Source organism: Pectinophora gossypiella, chromosome 10 (assembly GCF_024362695.1).
Source record: "Pectinophora gossypiella chromosome 10, ilPecGoss1.1, whole genome shotgun sequence".
Taxonomy (NCBI): domain Eukaryota; kingdom Metazoa; phylum Arthropoda; class Insecta; order Lepidoptera; family Gelechiidae; genus Pectinophora; species Pectinophora gossypiella.
Genome location: NC_065413.1, coordinates 14,339,806 through 14,367,043, shown reverse-complemented (window position 1 = coordinate 14,367,043; position 27,238 = coordinate 14,339,806). Strand labels below are relative to the sequence as shown.

At 41.7% G+C, this 27,238-nt stretch overlaps 2 protein-coding genes across 3 annotated transcripts; one reads left to right on the top strand and one right to left on the bottom strand.

Moving 5' to 3' along the window:
- Positions 1 to 242: 242 nt before the first annotated feature.
- Positions 243 to 8,815, top strand: LOC126370046 (splicing factor 3A subunit 1). 2 transcript variants are annotated; one of them, XM_050014689.1, is made up of 9 exons: positions 243 to 504; positions 1,148 to 1,312; positions 1,576 to 2,546; positions 3,260 to 3,391; positions 3,957 to 4,148; positions 5,281 to 5,488; positions 6,320 to 6,462; positions 8,310 to 8,465; positions 8,577 to 8,815. In XM_050014689.1, the coding sequence occupies exons 1-9, from the start codon at positions 387 to 389 to the stop codon at positions 8,676 to 8,678; spliced, it is 2,187 nt and encodes a 728-aa protein (XP_049870646.1). In that variant the 5' UTR covers positions 243 to 386; the 3' UTR covers positions 8,679 to 8,815. The 2 variants fall into 2 exon arrangements, with proteins under 2 accessions (XP_049870646.1, XP_049870645.1); XM_050014688.1 differs by having other exon boundaries at positions 6,299 to 6,462.
- A 7,005-nt stretch (positions 8,816 to 15,820) lies between these two features.
- Positions 15,821 to 26,479, bottom strand: LOC126370066 (xylulose kinase). Its single transcript, XM_050014714.1, has 10 exons — positions 26,371 to 26,479; positions 24,585 to 24,667; positions 24,065 to 24,212; positions 23,197 to 23,373; positions 21,999 to 22,232; positions 21,315 to 21,471; positions 19,155 to 19,415; positions 18,582 to 18,755; positions 17,579 to 17,676; positions 15,821 to 16,432 (listed from the first exon to the last, which is right to left on the bottom strand). The coding sequence occupies exons 1-10, from the start codon at positions 26,425 to 26,427 to the stop codon at positions 16,232 to 16,234; spliced, it is 1,590 nt and encodes a 529-aa protein (XP_049870671.1). The 5' UTR covers positions 26,428 to 26,479; the 3' UTR covers positions 15,821 to 16,231.
- Between the last annotated feature and the right edge of the window lie 759 nt (positions 26,480 to 27,238).

Genomic DNA, 27,238 nt, shown 5'->3' with positions numbered 1-27,238 from the left:
ATAAATGGCAGGAAGCTACAGGGAATATAATAATATGTATTTAGTACAGGGTGCGAACGTGAATTCTGTTATTTTTTATTAATCTAATTTTGTAATAAAACTGTAAAATGGAAAACACTGTCTCTCGCCGGAGCCGGAAGTTGTTGCTACAGTAAAAACTTCTACTGTGCCATAGAATATGGCCTAAGAGCTTTGAACCAGGCCAAAAAATCATAGTCTATGGTCTATTATTAAGAAAACAACTGACAGCGAATTTTACTCTGTGGTTTGCGTTTTCTAGGGCTTGTATTTTTGCGATTGTTTTTTGTGTATTTCATTAATTAGCGTACGAAAGTAAGAATAAGTCATAGTTTACCAGCAAGGGAAGCAGACATTTATAGGCAATTATGCCTTCTATTGATGTAATGCCCGCGCTGGGGCCACCTTCGGAGGCGCCGCCAGAGGAGCCCCCAGCGCCTCCTCCACCTGTCATTGGCATCATCTATCCACCACCTGAAGTCAGGAGTATCCTTTTACACAAGAATTTTATATATATATTTTCGTGGTAATCATATTTCGTTTATAACAAAACATAACCTCTTTTGTTTGTTTCACGCAATATTTGTTATTGTAAATTATTAATTCAGTTTTAGCGAAGCGTATATGACAAAACATATATTATGATTTTAGTTTTACTTATTTATTTTCCCTTAATTACACATTTCAGCATTGTACATTTAATATTATTGTGAAATTACTTATGTTATCAAAGTATAGGTTAGACTTAAAACGTTACAAGGATCTAAAAGTTTGTATGGACGATATTTATCGATAAACAGGTACGTAAGATGCCATAAAAAGTAAATGTGACTTATAAAAATTTAAATAAACAGAATATATTATGTTCTGTTGCTGGGTACAGGACTTCCCCTTAATCAACCGGAGGGGTTATTGATGTTATGCATCTTATGTCACTGCATTATTGACTATTGCTATTTGCCTGTGTGTATTAGTTCTACTCAGCCTGTATACACCCATTGCTGGGTGTAGGCCTCCTCACAGGCACACACACACACATACACACTAATTACAGGACTTACAGGTTGTCCATAAAATATTGAAAATTATAACTATATGGTTACACAATTTCCTTGATTCTCCTTGTCAGACATTGTTGACAAGACTGCCAGCTTCGTGGCTCGTAATGGACCAGAGTTCGAGGCTCGTATCAGACAAAATGAACTGGGAAACCCCAAATTCAACTTTCTCAACTCTGGAGACCCCTATCATGCGTACTACCAACACAAAGTCAAGGAGATCAGAGAAGGGAAAGGTAAGCTTTCGTTTTTGATTATTTTTTAAGAATTGAAAATAACTTGAATTATGCGATGGAAAATTCCACTTGATATTAACTCAAAATCATAAGTCGAGTCATCTCTCTCAGTAGTTGTTATGATGTCACTAACACCCTGTTTAGTGTAAAATGACGTCCTTTCGCAAGTAACTTTAACAAAAATCTTACACTAAGTGCAATGCTTCCCTAAAAATGTTACCTTCCTGTAACCCAAACTTAAGCATTTTTTGAACAATGACCAGGCCCAGAGCCGTCAGCGCCGCCGTTGGTGGCGCCGGCTCGGCCCGGGCTAGCCCCGGCCACGGCCGCGCGGCAGCAGGAGCTGCTGAAAGCCGCTGCGCCCGCCGAGCCGCCACCCCCGCGCGACCCGCCTCCGGACTTCGAGTTCATCGCCGACCCGCCCTCCATCTCCGCACTGGAACTCGACATCGTCAAACTGACCGCGCAGTTCGTCGCCCGCAACGGACGCCAGTTCCTCACCGACCTCATGAAGAAAGAAGAGAGGAATCATCAATTCGACTTCCTCCGCCCCCAGCATTCGCTCTTCCAGTACTTTACTCGACTTCTCGAGCAGTATACCAAAGTTCTCTTGCCGCCGAAGGAGTTAGTGAATAAGTTGGGCATGGAGATCAAGAGCGGAGTGTTGGACCAGGCCCGTAGTCGCGCCGCGTGGCACTCGCACCAAGCGCGACGCAAAGCTGCCGACGAAGCGCGCATCGAAAAGGAACGACTCGCCTATGCTTCGATTGACTGGCACGATTTCGTTGTCGTGGAGACTGTGGACTATCCTGCGGGCGAGCCGGGTGACTTCCCGCCGCCAACGACGCCTCTAGAGGTGGGCGCGAGGGTGCTAGCTCAGGAGCGTGGGGAGGACATCACTCACGGGAACCAGGAGGACGACGATACGGAGATGCAGTTGGAATCCGACTCGGAATCGGAGTCTGATGAGGATTTGGCGGAGATGGAGGACCGGACGCAGCAGCAGCAGCGGCCGGACGACAACCGCGTGCAGGACATGGAGGAAGAGAGCTCGTCGTCTGATGATGAAGGCGTGGAGCCCCCGCGACCGCCGGAGGAGGCACCGGTGCCGCCGCGGCCCGACCGGGTCATCGTCAAGAAGTACGACCCCAAGAAAGACCGGCCGCAGCCGACGGCTGCAAGCGAGGAGTGGCTCGTGTCTCCTATCACGGGAGAGAAGATCCCGGCCAACAAGGTGAGATTTGTCCAAGTTAACTCAGCTACCATGCTTATACAGAACATTTACCCAATGAATGGATCATCATATTCATTAGGTGCACATCTTTTTAATATGCTACAATTTAGTGTGGGTACAAATTCTGACTTGCCCATGGGTACCCTGTTTGTTTTTCGCAAGACAACAAAACAAATTATATGTGCAAGGAGAGAAAGGAAGAACATCTCAAATAGAACACACACAGCGTGACAATATGAACTATGCTAGGGATGGAGTTTTACCTTCATTGTTTATGTGTTTTTCATATTGTAGTAAGACGCACCTATTGATGTGTAAACATTGTGTACTCGAAATTATGAACATACATACATAAACTCACGCCCGTAATCCCTAATGGGGTGGGCAGAGCCACAAGGAATCAAAGACAACTTGCAGCCACTGTTGATGCGAAGTCCTAAGCTGGATATGATGAACCTTATGGTGATAAGGGATCAGCCTATCGCCCATAACATTAGTCCATCATGTTAGAGGACACAATCCCTCTGTCGGTTTTTACGACACGCCCGGGAAGACAAGCAGCTGAATGTGTTCTATGTTTTTTATTTGCTCCCAGAACAGCATAGAAGCGGAAATTATGAACAATCAAAAAATATATAATTGACAGTATAGTTGACAGGTTTTCTTAGAGCGCTCATATATGTCGTGAGTACCAACTGTGACGTGTCCCGCAGGTGGCGGACCACATGCGCATCGGGCTGCTGGACCCGCGCTGGCTGGAGCAGCGGGACCGCGCCGCGGCCGAGCGCACCGACCGCGACGAGGCGCTGGCCCCCGGCGCCGCCATCGAGGCGTCGCTTAAACAAGTAAGCAAACTAGTTTTTATACTATGAAGTCACATCACTAATTTATGCGCCACGCTCTTATCGGTGTAGTATTCTTCATGCTACTTTTTAGGCAAAATAGGGCAATGGTTTCCTTCTTGCCTTCCGCCGCAGTACTCTTATCTAACGGGAGTGGGATGGCGCCCAGAGTAGTCTATTTCAAAGCCATACTAGGACTCCTGTCCTTCGCCTCTGGATAGTACTGACAATTACTGCTGCCCTCTGTCAGGTTCCAGGTTACAGTCCCTGTGACTCGCCTCTACTACTATGAAGTACATAGTATATTTATACTTCATTCAAAATTAGGAACTTGCCTTTTGACTAATGAACAAGTTTATTTTAGTATAACTAAGAACTACACTTACTGTCTCTATTAAGGGGAAGACACTATGTACTTATGTTTTGATATTACTTATTTTAACTCTTAACACTTAAGTAAACCAACTCAAAAGGTTTGGTCCATTTTAGTCTTCGGGTTTGTGTAGGTTGTTACGGCTCATAGCCGGAACCAACGGCACAAATAATTAACTTCCACCTTTACCCGCAGCTCGCAGAACGTCGTACGGATATCTTCGGCGTGGGTGATGAGGAGACAGCTATCGGCAAGAAGATTGGCGAGGAGGACAAGCGTCGCGACGACCGCGTCACGTGGGACGGGCACACGTCCAGCGTGGAGGCGGCTACGCGGGCGGCGCGGGCGCACATCACTCTCGAGGACCAGATACAGCAGATACACAAGGTACGACAGCTGACATGAGTTAACACTTCTTATAATTTAAAAAAAAACTAAAATTTTAATGAATTTTTCGACTCACAAAAGTCATTCATTAAGAATCGAATTGAATTCCACTTTATGTGAGCTCAGAATCTCTGATGGTCTGATGGTCTAATCATCCCCCAAAGTTCTCATTACGGTGTCACTAACACCATGTACAGGCTTGGATTCAATATTAAAATGTAAAATCAGCGTTACGCGCGCGGAGCGGTTACCGCAACAAATATGGTTAGACCTAAAGCTTCACACGTAACGCTCAACATGTACGGCAACGTTTCGCAACAGCGCGACGTTGCCAGCTGCAGCGCAACATGACGCGCGGCATGTTGTTTGTTTAGGCCGGTCACATACATTCGGAATTCCGTTTCGGAATTTCGATTCGAAATATCGATTCGTAATATCGTACGCATTCAATCCATACAACATCTATGAATCAACCACATACTTACAGTTTTTTTCCGTTCGAAATTTAATCTGATTGGGAATTCCGTATGATGGCCTATGCATGGCCCAGTAACGGCGACGTATTTTTTTTTCCTTGATAGGTATAGCAACAGTGCTATCGCGATAAGAAAATCGTCCTCCATAATGCCAAATGTCTGAACTCAAGTTCTAGCGTCGCTCAACTGAGCCTTGTTATTCCGAACGGAAATAAACGTATGTGTGTGATATATTAACGGAATCCCGAAACAGTATTTCGAATCGAAATTCCGAAACGGAATTCCGAATGTATGTGACCGGCCTTAAAGACCATCGACTGGTAAAGTGACGCGCAACAACACTAGTTCCTCTGTGGACACGTTTATTTATTTATTTATAAAGGTAAGGTAAGGTGTTTTTTTTTTTAATGTGATTCAAGTGCAATAAAGAGTTTTTGTATTGTATTGTAAAGGTACTTACAACATTACAGTGTAACCCAATGCGCTGTATGACGACAGACGTCTATTAGATGCGTATTGCGTAGACAGACAACGTTGTTAAACAAAAGATCCGCGCTAACTTTCAACATGTTGGACAACATGTTGTGCAACATGTCGTGCGCCAAATGTTGCCAGGTGGAAACGCGGCTCTATCTGTAAAGCATTTTCTTTTTCAGGTCAAAGGCCTCCTCCCAGACGAAGAGAAAGAGAAGATAGGCCCCAAGCCCGTGCCCGCGTCGGGCCGCGGCGCCCCCCGCGCCCCGCCGCCCGCGCCGCCCCCGCTGCACGCGGCCCGCGCGGCGCCCGTGCTGCTGCAGCCCATCCCGCCGCTCATGGTCATACCGCCGCTGGCGCCGCGCCCGCCGCTCATACCCACACCTGTTGGTGAGTATACTGTTTATGCTGCTTTTATATTTATTTTTTTGCAATTTCGCAGCGGAGTAGCGCGGTGAACTGCTCCATACCCCCTCCAATTAGTTGATTGGGGGAGGCTTGTGCTCAGCAGTGCGACTTACATACAGGCTGTTAATTTAAATATTATTGGCCTGTTATTGGCTTATATTTTTAAGTATGATATTTTTGCTATAGTTGTTGGTTTCCCAAATTTTAAATAAATAAATGTTTTTACAATCATTGATAAAAACAGTTTAACCCAAACTCGTAAATTCGAAAATATTTTTTCTCAATTGGTAACATAATTAGATGGACAGAAATGAATGGAAAAGGAATACATGTTGTGCCGACCCCACCTATAGTGGGATAAGGGCAGGAGAATGATGAGTCGGTAACATAGTTATTGAGTCGGGGGTGTGTAAAGACCCCTTTTTTGTATCTCAAAATCGATTAACAATACCTTTACGATTGGGTAGTTTCCTAGGTCAAAGACAAATTATGAAATTCAGATTACTAAATAAAGACACAAAAATGTATTCTAATTAACTTATTTATGAATTTTAATAAAGAAAAATGTAATAATAAGTGCGAAATTTTGACATCATAGGTTGTTTTTTCATACAAATTCCATAGTAATTTCGTGTTTTGACGTTTAGCGAAAAGTAACCGATTTGACTAGTTGGAAACTACCCTATTATTTCTACTTTATTTATACATATATTCGTTCTTAGACAATATTGAGTATATTTATGCGTTGTTTGGTAAGACAATGGTTCGTATGACATTAACATGAGCCGGCAGCCCACCCCGGTATGGTTGCAGGCGCGCCGCAGTTCGGGTTCAGCGCGGTGCCGGCGCCGCCCGAGGACGAGGAGGGCCCGGCGGCCAAGCGGCCGCGCACCGAGGACGCGCTGGAGCCCGAGGGCAGCTGGCTGGCGCGACACCCCGGGCCCGTCACTCTGCAGGTCATACGCTACTCTATTCTAAACAACAACCTAAAGCCTAGGTTACACAGTGCGAGCTCACCGAGTCAGTTATTGAGGTGCAGCTACTACGCACGTGTGACCGCATCATACGAGTTACTGTCATGTGCGAGTGGGACAGTCGCTCGCGTTCGGGTTACTTCAACATTTTTTGTTATTACTCGCTACTTGCCTTCCCCCCCCCCACACCACTCGCACGCCGCTCGGTCGTCAACTCGCACGATTTTGCGAAATGACAGTAGCTCGTACGCTCGGGCCCACGCCGGGTACAGTGTTTCTTGTTTGGGCGACATGATACAAACGAATTATACCAGTACACTGGTATAGTACCTAAATGGTATAGTTACCTACATAACATAAACTGCCTATATACGCCCCACTGCTGGGCACAGGCCTCCCCTCAATCAACCGGAGGGGGTATGGAGCATACTTCACCACGCTGCTCCACTGCGGGTTGGTGGAGGTGTTTTTACGGCTAATAGCCGGGACCAACGGCTTAACGTGCCCTCCGAAGCACGGAATCATCTTACTTTTTCGGACAATCAGGTGATTCAAGCCTGAAAAGTCCTTACCAAACAAAGGACAGTCTCACAAAGTGATTTCGACAATGTCCCCATCGGGAATTGAACCCGGACCTCCAGATCGTGAGCCTAACGCTCTAACCACTAGACCACGGAGGCTGTCATACATACATAGTTACCTAAATTTAAAAAAATATTAAATAATTTTGTGAATGTTCGTTTGGCCGAGTGATCTTTAACCATTTAAGTTTATTAAGTGTTGTTTTATTCTTTTTAAGATTTATTTCTCTGTTGTTTCTTTATTTTATGTAGATTGTCGTCCTTTGTAGCGTTAATAAAGTAGCATGTTGTGTTTGCCTATAATTGGACGAGCACTAGTCCAGTATTTGTAAATAGGTTTAAGTTACATGTAAAAGTGTTTTTGACTGTTGGCAAACCTAATAAAATAAATAAATAGGAGCTGTCTTCTGCGACGCCAGCAGTTTGCATAGTGTGACCGTGCGAGGCGAGTCGAGCTACTGTCATACACACAGGCACAGTAGCTGTCTGTTGTCACATCAGCTGCTCGCACTGTGTAACCTAACCTTAACATCTATAGCATCACGCCTGTATCCCCAAAGGGGTAGACAGAAGTATACAGGGTGTTAGTAACACCACCGTACCGAATACTGAGGGAGATAATTCAACCGGCAACAGGCTACGTTCCTTAGAAACAATATAGATTTCATCTTATTTAGACTCTATATTTTTTATCTTTGTTTTTGGGTATAAATGATAACCCTATTTATTATCATCATTATCAATTTAAGAGCCACGCTCTTGTCGGTGCAGCATTTTCCATGCTACTTTTTAGAGAAAAATAGGGCAGTGGTTTCCCTCTTGCCTTCCGCCCCGCAGTACTCTGTCTGACGCATGTAGGATGGCGCCCAGAGAAGTCTATTACAAAGCCATACTAGGACTCCTGTCCTCCGCCTCTGAATAGTACTGACAGTTACTGCTGCCCTCATTTGCCCCTACCGTCCTGCATTGCCGTACCGATGGCTCCCATTTACTGTTTATTATACCCTACGAATTTTCGACAGAAAATTCCACTTTATATATTATTAGCTCAGAATAATGGTCTAATGGTAGACCATTAACTGAGGCGTTTGATTAGAATCAAACTCCTCAGTTTTCGGTACGATGTTACTAACACCGGTATCATTGTACGAACGCCGTGGACAAACTTTATTTTTATGATATCAATTGTAGATTACAATTTCACAATGATAAGCGACAAAGAATGATCGTTACCGTTGCGTGTGTCAGGTGTCGGTGCCGTCGCTGCCGGAGCGCTCGGAGTGGCGGCTGGACGGGCGCGCGCTGGCGCTGTCGCTGCCGCTGGCCACCAGCGTCGCCGACGTCAAGGCCATGCTGCAGCGCTCCACCAACATGCCGCAAGCCAAGCAGAAGCTGCACTACGAGGTAAGTGTAACCAACTCCAACTTCTATGATGACTTCTACCGAATATGGCACTACATTACGTCACTGAAAAGAAAATTTGTGATAATAAGGCGTACTGTTCTTCAATTTCAGGGTCTGTTCTTCAAAGACACCAACAGCCTGGCGTACTACAACGTACCTCCCGGCGCCGTGATCCAGCTGCAAGTGAAGGAGAGAGGCGGCCGCAAGAAATAACATTGAACATGTCCACATATTGTCGCTTTATAGTGGATGTGATTTATTTCAATAAAACCTGGATTCCAAAACATATCCCAATTCGGGTAGTCAAGAGGTCCATCGATCGCAAGATGAACATCACACCGAGCTTTTTGTTAGAGGGTAGTTTCCAACTAGTCAAATCCGTCACTTTTTACTAAACGTCAAAACACGAAATTACTATAACATTTGTATGAAAAAGCAACCTGTGACGTCATAGAAAAACGTGACAAAATGTCGCACTTATTATTACTATATTCTTAACTAAAATTAAATAAATAATAAATTGATTTGTACAATTTAGGTTTACAATTTGGGTTTACACATGATTGCACAAATTAATTGTTAAACCCTGAGTCCCAAACTAAGCTTAAGCCTGTATCTTGGGAATCAGTGTCTTAAAAATTGAAAAGTTAAATAGAAAAAAGTTTTTTTTGTCACCTTTAGGTCTTTATTTAGTAATCAGAATTTTATAATTTATCTTTGACCTAGGAAACTAGGAAACTACCCATTTGATACCACAAATTTTAACCTGGATAGGAACTAGCTTGTCTGTTACGATGTTTTGGTAACAAACATCACATCGCAATGTGATTTTTCTAAAAGGCGGTTATGTGGTTTTGACTATAACGCGACGATATCGCAGTTTCTTCTGCTTTAATTGTATTCTAAGAGAATCGAAGCGATTTTAATCGTATATTATTAGGAAAATAAATTACTATTATGCATTTGGTGTTTTCATTTCTTACCTAAGGATGACTACTTACAATAGGCTAGTTTCCAACTAGTCAAATCAGTTACTTTTTAGTAAACGTCAAAACACGAAATGACTGAAATTTGTACGAAAAAGCAACATGTAACGTCCCCTTCATAGAAAAACGTGACAAAATGTCGCACTTATTATAGAATAGAATAGAAAAAGTTTATTATAAAAGGACGCCACACACAAAAAAAGACAACAACATCACATCAAATTTCCACTAAAACAATTACAAAAAAGCAAGACGGATGTTTGTCGAAATGACCATAAGGTGGTGGTGGACGTCCTGAGATAAAAGGGCCTCACTCAGCACAAGTCGCGGCGTGAACCACGACGCTGATATTATGTGGACCCTGTTGGGTGACGCACGAACATCGTAATTCATAAACATGTGTTAATTCCAATTCAATTGCAAAATATACTTTATAATATATATTACTTATACCAAATTATTTTAATAGAATTAGAGTGTGTGTACGTGTACATAGACAAATATTATCGCAAAGATGTATACGTAAATACTTAAGGTTAGAATAAAAAAAAAAAAAGAAAGTTATTAATATAGGTAAAACTAGTAAACAAATGTAATAATATAAACAAATACGAATTCCATGAATGTGTATTGTGTAGTCTGTCTGTGTTAGTACCTATATACATGTATATCGCGCGCGCCGCACCCCGATTCTAGCTCGGTCGGTAAAGTAGTTTGGTTACTACTAGTACTTACAAACAAAATATTTTTTTTCATTCGACCGCCGCGCCGCCGAACGGGCACGACGTGTTCCTAAAGTAAAGCGAAACTATATATTTGTAATAGAATTGCGTATATTAATTAAAAAGAAAAAATAAAGTGAATCAAATTAAGCAAATATTATACATTAACCAAATTAGAAACAATAAATTACGTCCAATACACTCAACAACATCCATTAAATAATAGAAACGTGCAGTCGTTTGAAAACCCCAATAAACAATGCATGAGGTAAGCCAAAACAAAATAAGTATAGTGTTTTATGCTTAAAGTACCTACCTATACTATCCACTTATATTGAATAAGCACGCACTTTTTATTTTTGATTACTACATTTTTCTTTATTAAAATTCGTAAGTTAAATAGAAAAAAAGATAACTTTTTTGTCACATTTCGAAATGTTTTTATTTAGTAATCAGTATTTCATAATTTATTCTTGACCTAGAAAACTACCCAATTTTCCTTGCTGTTTAAGTTGGTGTGGGTTTGAGTCGGTCACTCCGTAGGTTTAAAACTAGAGACCCAACACGTGGTCCCTAGATCACACCAAAGACCACATTCTCACTGCCGCCTAACGCGTGCGAGTGAGACAAATATACCGCGATTTCCCCTACTGCATACGGCCATTTACACTAAAGACCCAGAGGGGGTGAGGTAAATCTAGCTCGACGTTCGATACGAATTGGTGCGGAGCGGAGAGTTACCGTTCTATACGTAGTATTACTGTTTATTCTACGATATAATAAATTCTAAGTCTATAATCAGAAGGGAATTTATAGCGAGCAAGATGCTCTAACTAAACTCTTCTCGTCATCATATGATTTTCCATCTTCACTTCATAATGACAAAGAAACATCATTTCCATCATTATTATCACAATCACTATTTACTTCCACATAGTTTTTGTTTCACGATTAGATAATTAGCATAAAGTTCATACTCACGGCAACATCACGGTATTCGTAACAGTTACACAGTCTCTCGTAATCTATTTGTCCTCCATCACGCATGGTTGACATGAACGGACTTGCTAGGTGCTCTTTTCCAATCACACTTTCTTGAAGTCCCTACAAGTTATAGGTGACTACAGCACTCCACATTCCGATCGTAACCACTAGACACGTCCGTTCACGACGAAAGTTCGCGGTAAACTGCCCGACTAGAACGGCTAGTAGACATCCGCTCGACACGACGCCTCTGTAGTGACTGACTCGACTTCACTCAATTCTGCACGTACGCCACCTATCGTCGGAGCGTTGCAACTTCGTGACGGAAGTGTTATAACTTCATGTTAGTTTTCGATTCGATCAATTTAGCTTCTCAATTCATAACTAATTCCGGCATCGGGTTTGTACGTGTTTGAGATGGATTGGAGAGAACTCTCAGGACTAGAAGCGAAGTGGGGAGGGGTCTGCCCAGCAGTGGGATAATCTAGACTCGTAAAAAATATACAGGGTGATAGTGACACCGTACCGAATACTAGGGGGGATAGTTCAGACCGTCGTCGGAAAATTCAGCCAATTATCCCCTAAAAATCATGGGCTCTAAATCACCCCTCAAAGTTTTCGTTACGGTATCACTAACACCAGAGCTTAAGGAAAGGAGTAATAAATAACTTTGTATTTCATGTATAAATTATTTATTAAAAATGTGTATAACGTATAACAAGCACAAAGACACGTTAATATAATAAATAAGTTTACACAGGAATGTATAGAGGTAAAATCTGAACAGCTGTTCATATTAGCACCATTGTGATGTATAAAGATATGCATTCTATTAGAAATTAATAAAAATAATCAGCTAATAAATAAAATCTCTCAAAATACAATATTACTATCAAACAATAAACACTTAACAAGGTATAATTTCATATAAAAGATCATAATTGATTATCGTCAGATTCGATCCATAGAATAAGGTAGTTTCCAACTAGTCAAATTAGTTACTTTTTACTAAACGACAAAGCGCGAAATTACTATGGAATTTGTATGAAAAAGCAACCTGGGACGTCACAGAAAAACGTGACAAAATGTGTCTTTATTAAAATTCATTCATAAATAAGTTAAATAGAAAAAGAAATATATTTTTGTCACCTTTAGATATGTGTTTATTTGGTTATAGAAATTCGTATTTTATCTTTGACTTTGGAAACTACACAATTAATAACAATTTATTAAATTAATTAACAAATATACAAATTAAAACGCATGGAATGCTTGTGGAATGTCTTAAATGCAACTAGTATAATATTACCCATTATATCTAGTATTTATTAAAGCTTTGCACTAAAAGCATTTACTCCTATACTAAAGTCAAACGCTCCCTGCCCGGTGCCATAAATCATCGGTGCGCTAGGGATGGACGCGTGGTGTGCAATCTTTCCTTTTTATATTATTGCTATCGACACAACAGTAGTACAGTCAGAAACAAACAGTTAGCAAAATCCAGAAAGTCCAATAATTAGGGACGTTCAAGGCGGCCATATAGATAATTAAAACACATAATAACGGGTTCTTACCGCGTTTAAATGGGGATATGAGGGATGTGCGTTTATATGGGGGTGGGAGTCTCATATCCCCATTTAAACGCGGTAAGAACCCGTTATTATTTGTTTTAATTATAATAATAACCGCGTAAACTTAAAACAAGGCCATATAGATAGTAACACTCTAAGTGACGACAAACATCGGCACAACCTGCGTGTTCAAAAAGTTGGTAACAACCTAATCGTCCCCATGTTTTTAAACTGACTTGACTGCTTGAATGCCATTGGCGCAGTCAGTATTGTCATATTTACGACGACATAAGTGAACCGAATTATTTGACACTGTAAGCGTCTCGCAAATCTGGTTAGGTTGTTGCCAACTTTTTGAACACGCCTGTTGTGCCGATGTTTTCGGTCACTTAGAGTGTTACTATCTATACGGCCACCTTGAATATGCCTAATTATTGGACATTCTGGATGTTGCTAACTATATGTATACCTTGACTGTCACTAGCTATTTGCTTCTGACTGTTCGTCACTATGGTGGCCCGTAAGCCTCGTAAGTGCAACAGAGAGCGCATCATGCGGCGTCCTGCTTCCACGTTTTATTTCATTTAGTATAGTACTAATGAAAGCCATATAAATAGAATGGATATTCTTTAGTCACAGCTATTAGTAATCTGCATTTCTTTCTAGTAGTGTTTAAGAAGACAATGGCCCTGATTCCTGTAGACACCTCCAAGTTATACCCATCATTTTCTTATCCGCCGCAAAGGAAAGGGACGGATGATCGTCAACGAGTTAATTTTAAAATGAATGAATAACCCGTGCGAATGAAATGGGCATCTCGCTGGCAATCCGTTTGACGTGTTGTCTACTTAATTCTGTCGGGTTATTGGCCGATCTAAAATTTTTAGACGGATATTTTAGATTTCTGTTTAAAAATGACGTATATTCCATAAATTGTATGCCTGTCGATTACCCGTCCCTTTCTTTTTCAACGGATAAGAAAATGACAGGTATAACTTAAAATAAAATTATATGTTGTCTGCAGGAATTAGCACCAATAATTTTATATTTTTTTTATCTATCATGTCTAAAGCAATATCTAGCAATGTTTTAAATGTGTAAGTTTCATGGGACCGCTGGTCAAATATTATGTCGATTTTTCACATGAAGTTCGCTTAAAATACATTTACCTTATGTTATGATTTTTTAATTGACTGTATGAAGAAATGCATGGAATTTATTGATTTTATGAAGTGTTTGACTAACCTCGACTCTACTACTCTGAACCGGCGTGCGTGTATGTAACGATTGATGAATGTGGAGGAAGCATGAGAAGCGTGTCAGGATCGAAGCAAATGGAATTCCATAGTCTCTGCTTACCCCAGTGGGAAACACCCACCCGTGGTCGCATCACCCGTGATTCGGTCCTTAGGTCCGTATGACCGAAAGGTTGGTAGGACCATGGGAAGGTGGTGGGTTACCCCAGTGGGAAATAGGCGTGAGTTTATGTATGTATGTAGACAGCTAAAGGCATTGTATATTATCATAATTAAAGCACATAATAACGGGTTCTTACCGCGTTTAAATCAGCGTCGTAGTGAGTTTGGTGCGAGTTCAGATGGTTCCGAACATTCCGATATCAAAAACATAAACAAGCGGCAAAGAAAGAGGGTAGACAGATATGTCTGCCCGTAGAAAATTATGGATCTACCTACTCCACTCCAATCTCATCAGTCATCCCGTGATCATGGCACTTGCAACAGTGTCGAAATATCGGGAGTCTCATATCCCCATTTAAACGCGGTAAGAACCCGTTATTATGTGCTTTAATTATGATAATAACCGCGTAAACTTAAAACAATGTATTGTATATTATGATTCAAGGGCCCCAGTTAGTACAGTATTGCGAAATAAAAAGGTCCCGACCCTTACTTCTTAAGTCTTATTTCACCACCCTAACCCTAACTTTAGTGTCTCTTAAAATCGTGTATTGTAATAGAGCCCTACATTCGTACGCTTCGTCTCCTTTCTCTAACTCCACAAAACCACATTACATTAACATAAGGAAGGACTTTTATGAGCATCCATCTATTAATGTACCCTTTTCAAAAGCAAATAAAGAGTATTTCTATTTCATAAATTACATTTAAAAGGCACTATAAAAACTTTTGAGTTTTGCGTAGAAACTGTAGTCTGCTCGAGCGACATACTGCGCCCGGAGCGAGGTGGCCCTATTTAATTTATGTCGCGCGCGATATATGCGTTCGCCATTTTGAAATTCGTGCTTTGAAACAGCCGCTTCCCCCACTCACATACTGGGCGTTATTGACATCGTAACGAAAACTTTGAGGGATGATTCAGACCATGATTCTGATTTAATATCTAGTGGAATTTTCTAACGCAAAAGTTTGGAACTGAAAATAATTAAAAAAAAAACACATAAATTTTCATGAACTGTCCGACAGGTTATTCCACTTGATATCAATTCAGGATCATGGTCTGAACCATCCCCCTCATCATTCGTTACGGTGTCACTAACACCCATACCTACTTGTATGGCTACCTGTAGGTACTTGTACGGGGTGTAAGTGACATCGTAACGAATACTGAGGGGGCTATTATATTGAAAATAATTTAAGAAAAAACTAAAAAAATATGAATTTTGCGACGAAATTCCACTTGATGTTAACTCAGAATCATGGTCTGAATCATCCCCTTCAGTATTCGTTACGATGTCACTAACACCATGTATATGAGTTCGCCATTTTGAAATTCGTGCTTTGAAATAGTCGCTTTCCTTCCCCCACTCAAGCTCAACCTAAGACTAAGATGCGGTCAGACAATATGGGTCGACAAGGATCTAGTGGCACTGTCAGTGATGATGACGATATTGACAAAAGGGCTAGTGTGCACCATCTTCATTGTCAAAAATTTAAAAACAACTGTTAAACAACTTTTAAGCGAAAGGTGACCAAGAGAAACTGAGTAAATTTTGTAAATACTATGCACTATATTGTACTGTCCGAATAAGAGTTGATACTAGATGCTACGGAAAATTATATTATATCTAGTGTCAAGTATCAACTCCACTTGGGCAGTGTATTGTTGTGTATTGTGCTGGGTTTCCAGCTCGTCATCAATTTAAGAGCCACGCTCTTGTCGGTGCAGCATTTTCTTTGCTACTGTTTTAGGGAAAAATAGGGCAGTGGTTTCCCTCTTGCCTTCCGCCCCGCAGTACTCTGTCTGACGCAAGTGGGATGGTGAAGTGGGTGGTATCCAGCTATTTTTTATTTAAATTGCCGCCGTTTCTCTTGGACAGCTTCCGGTACCCAGACTCTAGTTCCGACATTTGTCCGGCCAAGTAGTATAGCGGCCAAGTAGTAGTATAATAGTGTAGTAGTATAGTAGTGTAGTGTAGTATTTGCTATTTGCGGCAAATCTACAATAAGTCGCGACAAAAAAAACCATATGGCCACGTGTCAAAAGATCCTTGTCATTCTACAGCTTCTTAATGAATGATGTATCTAGTCAAGTGTAGGTATAGTTTTAACCAGTTCCCTGTACCGGGCCAGCATGGGGGTGTAGATCTCGTCGTCCCCGGGGTAGGGCGCGGCGGCGGGGGCCAGGCCGGGCTCCGCCCCCGGCAGCCGCGCCCCCGTGCTGGCGCTCCACACGTCGGCTGCGCGCATCGCCGCGCCCAGCAACGCTGCGTTCGCGTGTTGTTCCTGATGAAACACAAAATGTACATTCATACACATAACTACGGTCACGAGTACTAATATGTATACATTTTGAAACCATGTCACATTAACTTTTTTGACAAATTAAACCGTAAGTCTCATTAAATGTCAAATATGATAGTGCGACAGGGTTCTAAAGTGGGTACATGATATTGCTCATGACTGTACATAAGTTAGGTTTATAGACTCTTTATTTTAGACTTGGTGGCGGGTGGCGGGGGCTTGCAGGCGCCGCAGACCGAGGCGGAGATGGCGCGACGACTTGGATGCTTTCCTGGAAGGCTGGCCGGAGGAAGCACTGGAGAGAGTCCCAGCAGTGGGACACTTTAGGCTAGGTAAGATCCTTATCTTACCTAGCCTAAAGTGCCCTTGGGAGGGGGGAGGACAGCGTGGTCTAGTGGTTAGAGCGTTGGGCTCACGATCTGGAGGTCTCGGTTCGATTCCTGCTGGGTACATTGTCGAAATCACTTTGTGAGACTGTCCTTTGTTTATTAAGGACATTGCAGGCTTGAATCACCTGATTGTCCGAAAAAGTAAGATGATGCCGTGCTTCGGAAGGCACGCTAAGCCGTTGGTCCCGGGCTACTAGCCCAAACATCTCCACCAACACGCAGTGGAGCAGCGTGGTGGAGGGAGGTTCATATAATTTTTTTTCATATAAAACAATTACAACAAAAAAGCAAGACGGATGTTAGTCGAAATGACCATAAGGTGGTGGTGGACGTCCTGAGATAAAAGGGCCTCACTCAGCACAAGTCGCGGCGTGAACCACGATGCTGGTATCATGTGGACCCTGTTGGGTGACGCACGAACGTGTACAATTGTACATACATTATAATATAATACCAAATTACTTTAATAGAATTAGAGTGTACATATACAAATATTATCGAATGTGTGTGTGTTAATTGGGGTACATATACGAAATTTATAACTTTACAATGTGTACAGTCATGAGCAATATAATGTACCCACTTTAGAACCCTGTCGCACTAACATATTTGACATTTAGTGAGACTTACGGTTCAATTTGTCAAAAAAGTTAATGTGACATGGTACCAAAGTGTATTACATATTAATGCTCGTGACCGTACCGTTGGTATACCTATCTAAATAAATGTGTGTTGGTACCTGCACGTAGACGGGCGTGTTGAACACGTCAGCGAAGATCTGCAGCAGTTCCTTGTTGACGGACGCGCCGCCCGTAGCGATGACTCGCGACGATTTGTCTGTAAATATTACAATACAATACCCTCCATGGCACATAAACAAAACGTCAAAAAACAATGAAGGATTTTTCAGGCTGCGTTTATTTATTTATTTATTTAAAAAAGTACAACCACATCACACATATTGAGCTTAGCTTGCGTTCACCAAAAATGGGAATCTTATTGTAATAATTAAACCACATAACACCGGGTTTTTACCGCTTTAATCAGGGATATAAGACTCCCGATATTTCCAACATTCCAAGGACATACATTTTATTATTGAAAATTAAGAGAATTACTGACTGATGTATTTAATTACTATTACTTGTTATACATAAACTGCCTATATACGTCCCACTGCTGGGCACAGGCCTCACCTCAATCAACCGGATCATTACTTGTCACATATATAAAAATCATTAAAAAAAGCTGGGCCCACCTTGACATGTCAGGCATACCTGGTTTTCTTATACCATTCCTCAAATACATACACGTTTTGGAATATATAAACGCATGGGATTAACTGTCTGGAAATTAATATTAGATAGCCAAATTACTATATATATGTATAATATTGTGTAGCAATATTTTATATTTTTTTTAATAAGATATTTCTTGCAGCTTCTTTTCCCCCGCTATACAGTTCTTGAGAAGCTGCAGTAGTTTTAGACGGATGAGACGTTCGTAATACAATACAATAACTCTTTATTACATTTCAAACATATTCAAAATAGGTATATTATTATAATTAGATAGGTAGTACAACAGGCTTTATTGCTGAGGTAGCAGTGTCTTCGAGTCAACCTTTAGGTATAGGAAATTAATTTAATAAAAAAACGTGTAAACAAATGTCGATTCAAAGTGTAACTATGTTACCTACTGAATAAATATAATTTTGTATTTGAATTTGGTGTGGTACTGACCGAGCGTGAACCCCATGTCCTCGGCGTGGGCGCGCCTGGCCAGCGCCTGTCCCTCTAGCAGCGCCCGCGCCTCGAACTGCGGCGCCAGGCGCTCCACACTGCGCCCGCCCGCCTCCACCAGCCAGCGGCCCGGCCGCCGGCGGGGGACTATCTCCGCCGTGTCGTAGTAGATGCCTGAGCGAAATACAGTTGTTAGCGACATCCTAACGAAAACATAGCACACGATTCTGAGTTGATATCAAGCGGAATCGTCCCCCTCAGTACTTGTTACGATGTCATTTACACCCTATATGTACAAACAGGTAGCCATAAAAGTAGATAGGGTGTTAATGACATCGTAACAAATACTGAGGGGGGATGATTCAGACCACGATTCTGTGTTGATATCAAATGGATTTTCCAGTTGGAAAATTCATTAACAATTTAGTGTTCTCTTTAAATTAATTTCAGTTTCATACTTTTGCGACGGAAAATTTCACTTGATATCAACTCAGTATCATGGCCTGAATCATCCCTCAAAGTTTTCGTTATGATGTCACTAACACCCTGTAAATGTATGTATGTAAAACTCACCCATATATCCCATATTCCCTCTAACCGTTGCCCGCAGTAAATCGTTAAAGGCATCCCAACTTTTCTCGGCCAGTCTGTCTCTATGATTCTGACGGGTTAGGGACCCGTTTGCGAAGCACAACAGTGCCATGTAGGGGGCCTCAGATGTGGGGCCCACTAGCACGTGGCCCGCGGGAGGGGCCCCCGCGGTTTGCAGGCCTAGGAGTAGAGTGTCACTTGTGCCTAGACTGAGGCCTACCCAGCCGGAGCGCAGACGTAGGCCTGAGGAAGAGGAGTAAGGTAAGGTTTTAATGGTGCAATAACGACCTCCATGGTCCAGTGGTTGAGCGTTGGGCTCACGATCCGGAGGTCCCAGGTCCGAATCCCGGTAGGAACATACCACAAAAATTACTTTGAGATCCCTAGTTTGGTTAGGACATTACAGGCTGGTCACCTGTTTGTCCGATAGTAAGGTGATCCGTGCTTCGGAAGACACGTTAAGGCGTTGGTCCCATTTACTACTTATGATGTAAGTAAGTAGTCGTTACATGAGCCTTGGCACGAGATGGGGGAATAATGTGTTATTAATTTAAGTGCAGTTTTCCATCTTCTTATACCATTGGTACCTATATACATAAAAAACATGAATAAAATTCAACGGACAATGACCGTATGTTATACCATTACAGGCGTATACACCATTCAAGTTAAAGTTTTAAACAAATAATAAAGCAACACGTACACGTGATTGAGGTAACTTAAAGCTAGAATTTGAGGTTGGTACTCAAGTCATCTTGCGATGATGTACCTCTGACTACCCCAATTGGGATATAGTCGTGAGCTTATGTTATGTTATAAGGGTTTGTCTAGCTCTCCACATAATACATAAATATGTAAATATAATGATCTCGAGTAAGTAGTAAAATCAAGAATGTTATCATGTAGTTATCAGTTATTATGACACTAATGTTATAAGTTCCACCGTATCTTATCGCGGCTCTTGAGAACAACATGATTACTACATAATGCGAATCTTTGTGATAACGCTTCCTTACTAAACTTATTTACTATTTTATTCGTTCTACTAAGTTGTCTAAACATTATTTTAGGTTTACGCGGTCATTGGCCCCGATTCCTACAGACACCTCCTAATTTTACTTTAAGTTATACCTGTCATTTTGTTATCCACCGAAAAGGAAAGGGACGGATAATTGACAGCCCTTAATTTTAGGGAGAATGCGTAAATGAAAGGATAACCCGGGCAAATCAAAAAGGTATCTCACTGGTATGCAAACCGTTTGACGTGTGCTGTCAACATAATTGTGTCGGGTTATTGGCCAGTGTAAAATTTTTAGACGATTGTTTTAGATTTGTGCTTAAAATTGACGTGTGTTCCATAAATTTTATACTTGTCGATTACCCGTCCCTTTCCTTTTCGGCGGATAAGAAAATGACAGATATAACTTAAAATAAAATTAGATGGTGTTTACAGGAATTGGCACCATTATCATAATTAAAACACAATATAATAACGGGTTCTTACCGCGTTTAAATCAGGGATATGACACTTCCGATATTTCGACACTGTTGCAAGTGTCATGATCACGGGATGACTGATGAGATTGGAGTGGAGTAGGTAGATCCCTGATTTAAACGCGGTAAGAACCCGTTATTATGTATTTTAATTAAGTTGGCTAAATTGAATGGCCGTTAAGCCGTTGGTCCCGGTTACTACTTACTGATGCAAGTAGTCGTTACATGAGCCACATCGATTCAGGATCATGGTCTGAATCATCCCTCAAAGTTTTCGTTACGATGTCACTAACACTCTGTATAGTACACCCACTTAGAAAAGGAAGGAAGGATGAAGGGGCAAGAGTGAAGGCGCTTTTCCTGCAGGCATAACTTGGAAGTGTTTTTCTTATTATTATATATATATGCACCAGTCCGTGCTCCAATGCATTAACTTCTTTCACCCTAAGGTTGCCTGGCAAAAATTGCTATTTAGCAGTAAGGCCGCCTATTGTACTTATGTTTTTATTCGTATGTTTATGTCCTTTGTATATGTTGTTGTGCAATAAAGTATTATTGATTGATTGAAGGGGCAGACACACGTGCATATACACTTCCTTCCTTCAGCAGGTGTGATGCAACGTTGTTATTTTATCTGTGGTGTCTTACCAGCGAGCGCAGAACAGTTGTCCCCGGTGAAGGCCACCACGCGGCATTCCGGACGGAAGCCGTAGCGGTCGACGAAGTACTTGCACACTGGACCTAGGTCCGTGGCAGTAGGCACCGGGGAGCCCAACTTGTCTTCCAGGGTCTCGTCCCCGCAAGCCTGGGGTGCAGGACGAAGTAGGTCATAAGAACGGGGGGTTAAAAAGGCCACATCGAAGCAATTCATCTAAAAAAGCAATATTGTCCAGCAATATGCACTAGGCTTACGATCCGAAGGTCCCAGGTTCGAATCCCGGTGGGGAAATATCTCAAAAAATACTTTTGTAATCTTTAGTTTGGTTCGGACATTACAGGCTGATCATCTGATCGACCGAAATGATCCGTTGCGATAAGCTGTTGGTCCCGGTTACTACTTACTGAACAAATGTAAGTAAGTTTATTACATGAGACATGACAGAGGCATTTGGCGGCAAATAATAACCCTGATACCAGGGGTGATGGGGTGGGTCATTTACCTTACAACCCACACGACAGAAGAAGACTTCAGGCAACCATACCATAGAAAACCCACACGATAGAAGAAGAGAGAAGTGACCTCATGAATCTACATTCGCATGCCAACTCTACTTTCTTATCGCTTTGGTTGGTAATTCACCTCACAACCCATTTGATAGAAGAAGTCTTTACCTTAAGGGCTTGCTGGCACCACGTCTTAGTATGGATATCGAGCAGGTTCATCCCGGAGCCGTCGGCGAGGTCCAGCGGCGCTATCCGTCCGAGGAACAGCGAGGCCGCGAAGGACGACACCAGAGACACCCTCGCCGTCGCCTGGTACACACGCGGCTTGGTACGGTACATTTTGCGGATCTGCGGGCCAGTGAACCGCTCGTACGCCCGCGACCCCGTTATCTTGGCTAGTTCCTGTGGTTATTGAGTAAGATGATGATGTAAGTAAGTAGTCGTTACATGAGCCATGTCAGGGCTGGATTGATGAGGTTGGTACTTGACCTCACAACCCACAAGATATTGATTATTGAGTTAACAGCCCTTGTGGTCTAGTGGCTAGAGCATTAGGCTCACAATCTGGAGGTCCGGGTTCGATTCCCGATGGGGACATTGTCGAAATCACTTTGTGAGACTGTCCTTTGTTTGGTAAGGACTTTTCAGGCTTGAATCACCTGATTGTCCGAAAATGTAAGATGATCCCGTGCTTCGGAGGGCACGTTAAGCCGTTGGTCCCGGCTATTAGCCGTAAAAACACAACCCGCAGTGGAGCAGCGTGGTGGAATATGCTCCTAACCCCCCTCCGGTTGATTGAGGGGAGACCTAAGCCCAGCAGTGGGACGTATATAAGCCATTTATGTATGTATGAGTTAGTAAGGCCGCGAGCGAACCCAAGGCTGTCTCACCTCGGATCTCGCATCTACCTCCCGCCACCGGTGCTGCCTTTACGATCAAAAGGTGTCTATTTGCTGGGCTACTAGCATATAATAATGAATAAACTAAGCATAGAACAGATTCTCCGCCCCGCACCAATTCGTGTCAGTCGAGCTAGATTTACCTCCCCCCCCTCACTCTGAAGTCTGTCAGGATCACTGCTGTGCCATTCCCAGAAAAAAGGCGAAACTTAAAACTTATGTATAAAAGCTTTACTAACTAACTTTCAGGTAGACAACACCAGAGTTCAAAAAACAACAATTTGAAAAAGAAAAGCAGCCAGAATCCTCACTCACCAGAGTTTTTACGACGGGACCATTCCCATTTTGGGTACATTCCCGGGAACGCCACATCACTGGTCAGGATCGAAGCAAATGGAATTCTTACCCCGTCGAGTCTCTGCTTGTCCCGGTGGGAAATAGGCGTGAGTTTATGTATGTATGTTTACCTCTGGTCCCCCTACAGCGTCCTCTAAGACGCGGCAGTCGGCACTGGTGCTGGAGTCCATCCACACCGGCGCATGCGCGACGAAGGCGGACGCTAGCTGAGTGTGCAGGAACTCGTCCGGAGACAAGCTGCCCAGCTTCGCTTCTGCGCCCTTTGCCCACCATACTGAGCCGTGTTGCTGGAAGAAACCACACCACCATCACGGTTCACGCATAAGTGACCATCAGAGTCTACATGCGGAAGACTGAGCCCACTAACATAAAGCCTTCTAAAACGTTTCTTTCTGTGGGTTTCCTCACTGCTAAGGGTTGTGATTGTATGTCATCTTCTTCCACTGGGTACGGTCCCGTGCCATATACAGGGTGTTAGTGACATCGTAACGAATACTAATGATTCAGACCATGATTCTGAGTTAATATCAAGTGGACTTTTCCGTCGCAAAAGTATGAAACTGAAAATAATTAAAAATCGTCCTTCAAACTTTTCGTTACGATGTCACTAACATACTGTATATGGCACGGGACGGGACTTGTACGGGGTGTAAGTGACACCGTAACGAATACTGAGGGGGATGATTCAGCTCACTGTTCAAAATACAAAAAAGAACATGATTTTGCGATGGAAAATTCCACTTAGAAATTAACTCAGATCATGGTTAGTATTCGTTAAGATGTTACTAACACCTTATCATACAATCACATCACATAAACATGATAGCCTAAACGTTCCGTTTAAATTCCATTGTATCTGCTTACCCCGGTAGGAAATAGGCGTGAATTTATGTATGTATGTGTGTAATAAAATATTGTTATACGGTTAAGTGGAGTCGCAGAATATCGCCCAACATCTGCTTGCAGATATATACACACCTGTGCAGCGCCCGAGAGAGCCTCGATGGTGGAGAAGTCGACGCCGGCGACGACCAGCCGGTCCATCACCATGTCCAGCGCCTTCACCCACAGCAGCGGTGGCGCCGTCACCTCACCTCGCTCGCCGCGCAGTACGCCTCCTGACGTCCTAGTAACATCATAGAATAAGGAATAATGCTACGTATAGAACGGCAACTCTCGGCTGAATTAGGTGACTCATGACGACTACATACTTAAAAAATCACATGATCAGCTTGCCAAACTGTGGGTCCCACTGGGATTCGAACCCGGGCCCTTCGGATTGTGAGCCCAACACTCAACCACTGAGTCTGTTTATAATAATTCGTATTCAGTGGATCCATTTAAATGCACCAGAAATTATATTATGTGGCATATATTAATAATATGAAATGGACCAAATATTGACATTGAAATATCAAATTTTCTGTTTTTAATGTGACTCCTGAATCCATTTATGAGTTATGCCAAATCAGACTATACAGAGAACATCACTGTCTACCTGAACTCTGGCAGGTCAACATCGAACTCCACATCTGCTTCCTGCAGCACCCCATAGTCTTCACCTATTACAAGGGCTTTTAACTGAAAGAATGAAGTAATGCAAAAATGTGAAGTAATTCAAATTCAAATTCAAAATATTTATTTCGGAAACTAGTCCATATTAAGTTAGTAACAAAAGGCTTAACCTAGTATTAGTAACAGATTCGAAAGACGAACAACATAAAAATGAAACACAAGAGACCGGCCCGAATCACCGAAGCCGCGGGCAGCTATGTAACAGCGTGCAATTGCACCCAGCGGTTCAGCAGCGGCGAGTCGTACCGGTCCACCAATGCGCTCATGATGGTGTTGGGGCTGGCACGCGCACGGCGCAACAGAGACGCACAGCGCTTACCCATGATCGCGTGGAAGTCGTCTACGCGCGCCTCGCAGAACATACCGGAGGCGCTACAGCGTCGCGACAACCCCAGCAGCGCCCTGAACGCATTGTTGTATTGCACTCTCAGGTCACTGTATATACGCTTCGTAAAGCTGGTCCACAAACCGCACGTGTACAAAGATGTACAAAATGCTTTGAAGAGCGTAATCTTTACTTGTTTGGTACATCGTGCAAATCTGCGAGCCAACATATTACAGCGCACAGACAGAGACCGGCGCTCCCTCTCGATGTCCAAGCCATCACTGAGGTCGTCGGCGACCCAGTGACCAAGATAGGTAATGCAATCGAAAACAAATTACCTGCAGTTAACTATGTATTTTCTGTACGAGCGAATATTAGTATTTATTTTATTGAAATCTGTTCTCATGTAAGTGACTTATTTTGTCTTAATGAGAATAAAGAATCTTTGAACTTAAAGAATAAATAAATATTTATTTAATGTTTGTGTGTTGCACATTGATGTTTACTGTTATAATCTGCATTTTTAATCAAGTTGCTAGTTGCTTAATTGGAAAGAGATAAATAAATCTAGGTTATGCACAAAGGTAAGAGAGATACTTGTAATGTTTTTTTTCGTTTTTGTGTATGCAACAAAGGACTTTCCAGGCTTCATTCCTCAAAAACAATATAGATGGAGCTGTACAGATTTTTCTTCATTTAACCTTCTGATTTCATGGATAACAGACATGCATCTTTTATCTTTCTTAAACATAACATAAACTCACGCCCGTAATCCCAAATGGGGTGGGCAGAGCCACAAGTAATAAAAGACAACTTGCAGCCACTGTTGATACGAAATCCTAAGATGGATATGATGAACCTTATGGTGATAAGGGATCAGCCTATCGCCCATAACATTAGTCCATCATGTTAGAGGACGCAATCCCTCTGTCGGTTTTTACGACATGCCCGGGAAGACAAGCAGCTGAACGTGTTCTATGTTTTTTATTTGCTCCCAGAACAGCATAGAAGCGTATTAATAATATCAAATAATAAAATTATGTAATCTTCATAAACATCGTAACTCCAGTAATAAAATGATAACTAAGAGAGATAAGAATGACAATTATTATTAAATTAAACGTTTAAAATTGTAATAAGAAATAATTTCTTCGATTGTTACTGGTTGCTAAACATACCAAAAGTATTATACAATATTAAAAAAGACTAATTACATTAACGTTAACATAATAATGCTCCAGATTCCTAATTTAATATTCTGACTAATTAATTAGTGTACAGGCATGTTTGTAGGAAAGTTAACAAAACATTGCATATTTATACATAACTCGTAATCGCTTTACGAATGTAAATATAATTAAAATATATTTTTTAATTTACTTACCCTTTGCGTACTAAAATCAAATCCTAAAAAAGTTTTATTTCGTGATTCTTCACTCATTTTTGGAATTTTTGACAGCGCGGGCGAGCGGGCGGGGTGCGGGCGGTGGATGGCACGGCGAGTTGCGTTCTGAAACTGTTTCGATGTTCACAAAATTCGCGATTCGTGATTAATATGTGCCGTTATTTCATAGCATTGTGAAGTCGAGCAGATTTCACAAAATATTATCATTATTTTTCTGCTCTCATTCGTATTGTATGGCTTAATCTCTTTATTTGTTAGTTTAGAATTCGATAACGAATCACGCCTTCAAGGTTATTATAGCTTGTCTTTATTATGAACTTAAGGCAAGGAGTAGTATTAATTTCATACTTAGGTACCTACCTACGTAGTAATTAAGATTATTTTTTATTTTTTTATATTAATATATTTCATACATACACGTATACCAATTTTTAAAACGTCGAAAATGATGTCATTCCGAAAGTATCGAGAACGTGTTGCATTATTAACTTTCAATGTAGGTAGGTATGTATGACATCATTCGCATGATAAAAAATAATAGGTAGGTAGTAGGTAACTAGGAAAGTTAAATCGCTTTTATTTACCATACCTAAAAACAGAGTGATAGATAGTGATAATTCTAGCCTATCCAATGTACCTATATGTACGTATATGGTCGAAGCCTATCTACCCCAAAAGGAGCGTAGAGATCCATTCAGTACCACTTTACTATAATGATTAAAGATTTCACATAATCATCGAGTATATGCAATATTTGTTTATATTCAATTATCACAAATAACCTACATAACTATACGAGTGAAAATTTTACTAAGATTCTATTTGTTCTGGCAAACGCCTTGAATTT

Bases quoted from the DNA above. Each gene is read 5' to 3' on its own strand.
- LOC126370046 (XM_050014688.1), top strand. From the start codon at position 387: ATGCCTTCTATTGATGTAATGCCCGCGCTGGGGCCACCTTCGGAGGCG. The intron at 4,149-5,280 runs GTACGACAGCTG...TTTCTTTTTCAG, and splicing joins AGATACAGCAGATACACAAG to GTCAAAGGCCTCCTCCCAGA. The intron at 8,466-8,576 runs GTAAGTGTAACC...CTTCAATTTCAG, and splicing joins AGCAGAAGCTGCACTACGAG to GGTCTGTTCTTCAAAGACAC.
- LOC126370066 (XM_050014714.1), bottom strand. From the start codon at position 26,427: ATGAGTGAAGAATCACGAAATAAAACTTTTTTAGGATTTGATTTTAGT. The intron at 23,374-24,064 runs GTGTGTATATAT...GGTTTCTTCCAG, and splicing joins CTCTCTCGGGCGCTGCACAG to CAACACGGCTCAGTATGGTG. The intron at 17,677-18,581 runs GTCAGTACCACA...TAATATTTACAG, and splicing joins GGACATGGGGTTCACGCTCG to ACAAATCGTCGCGAGTCATC.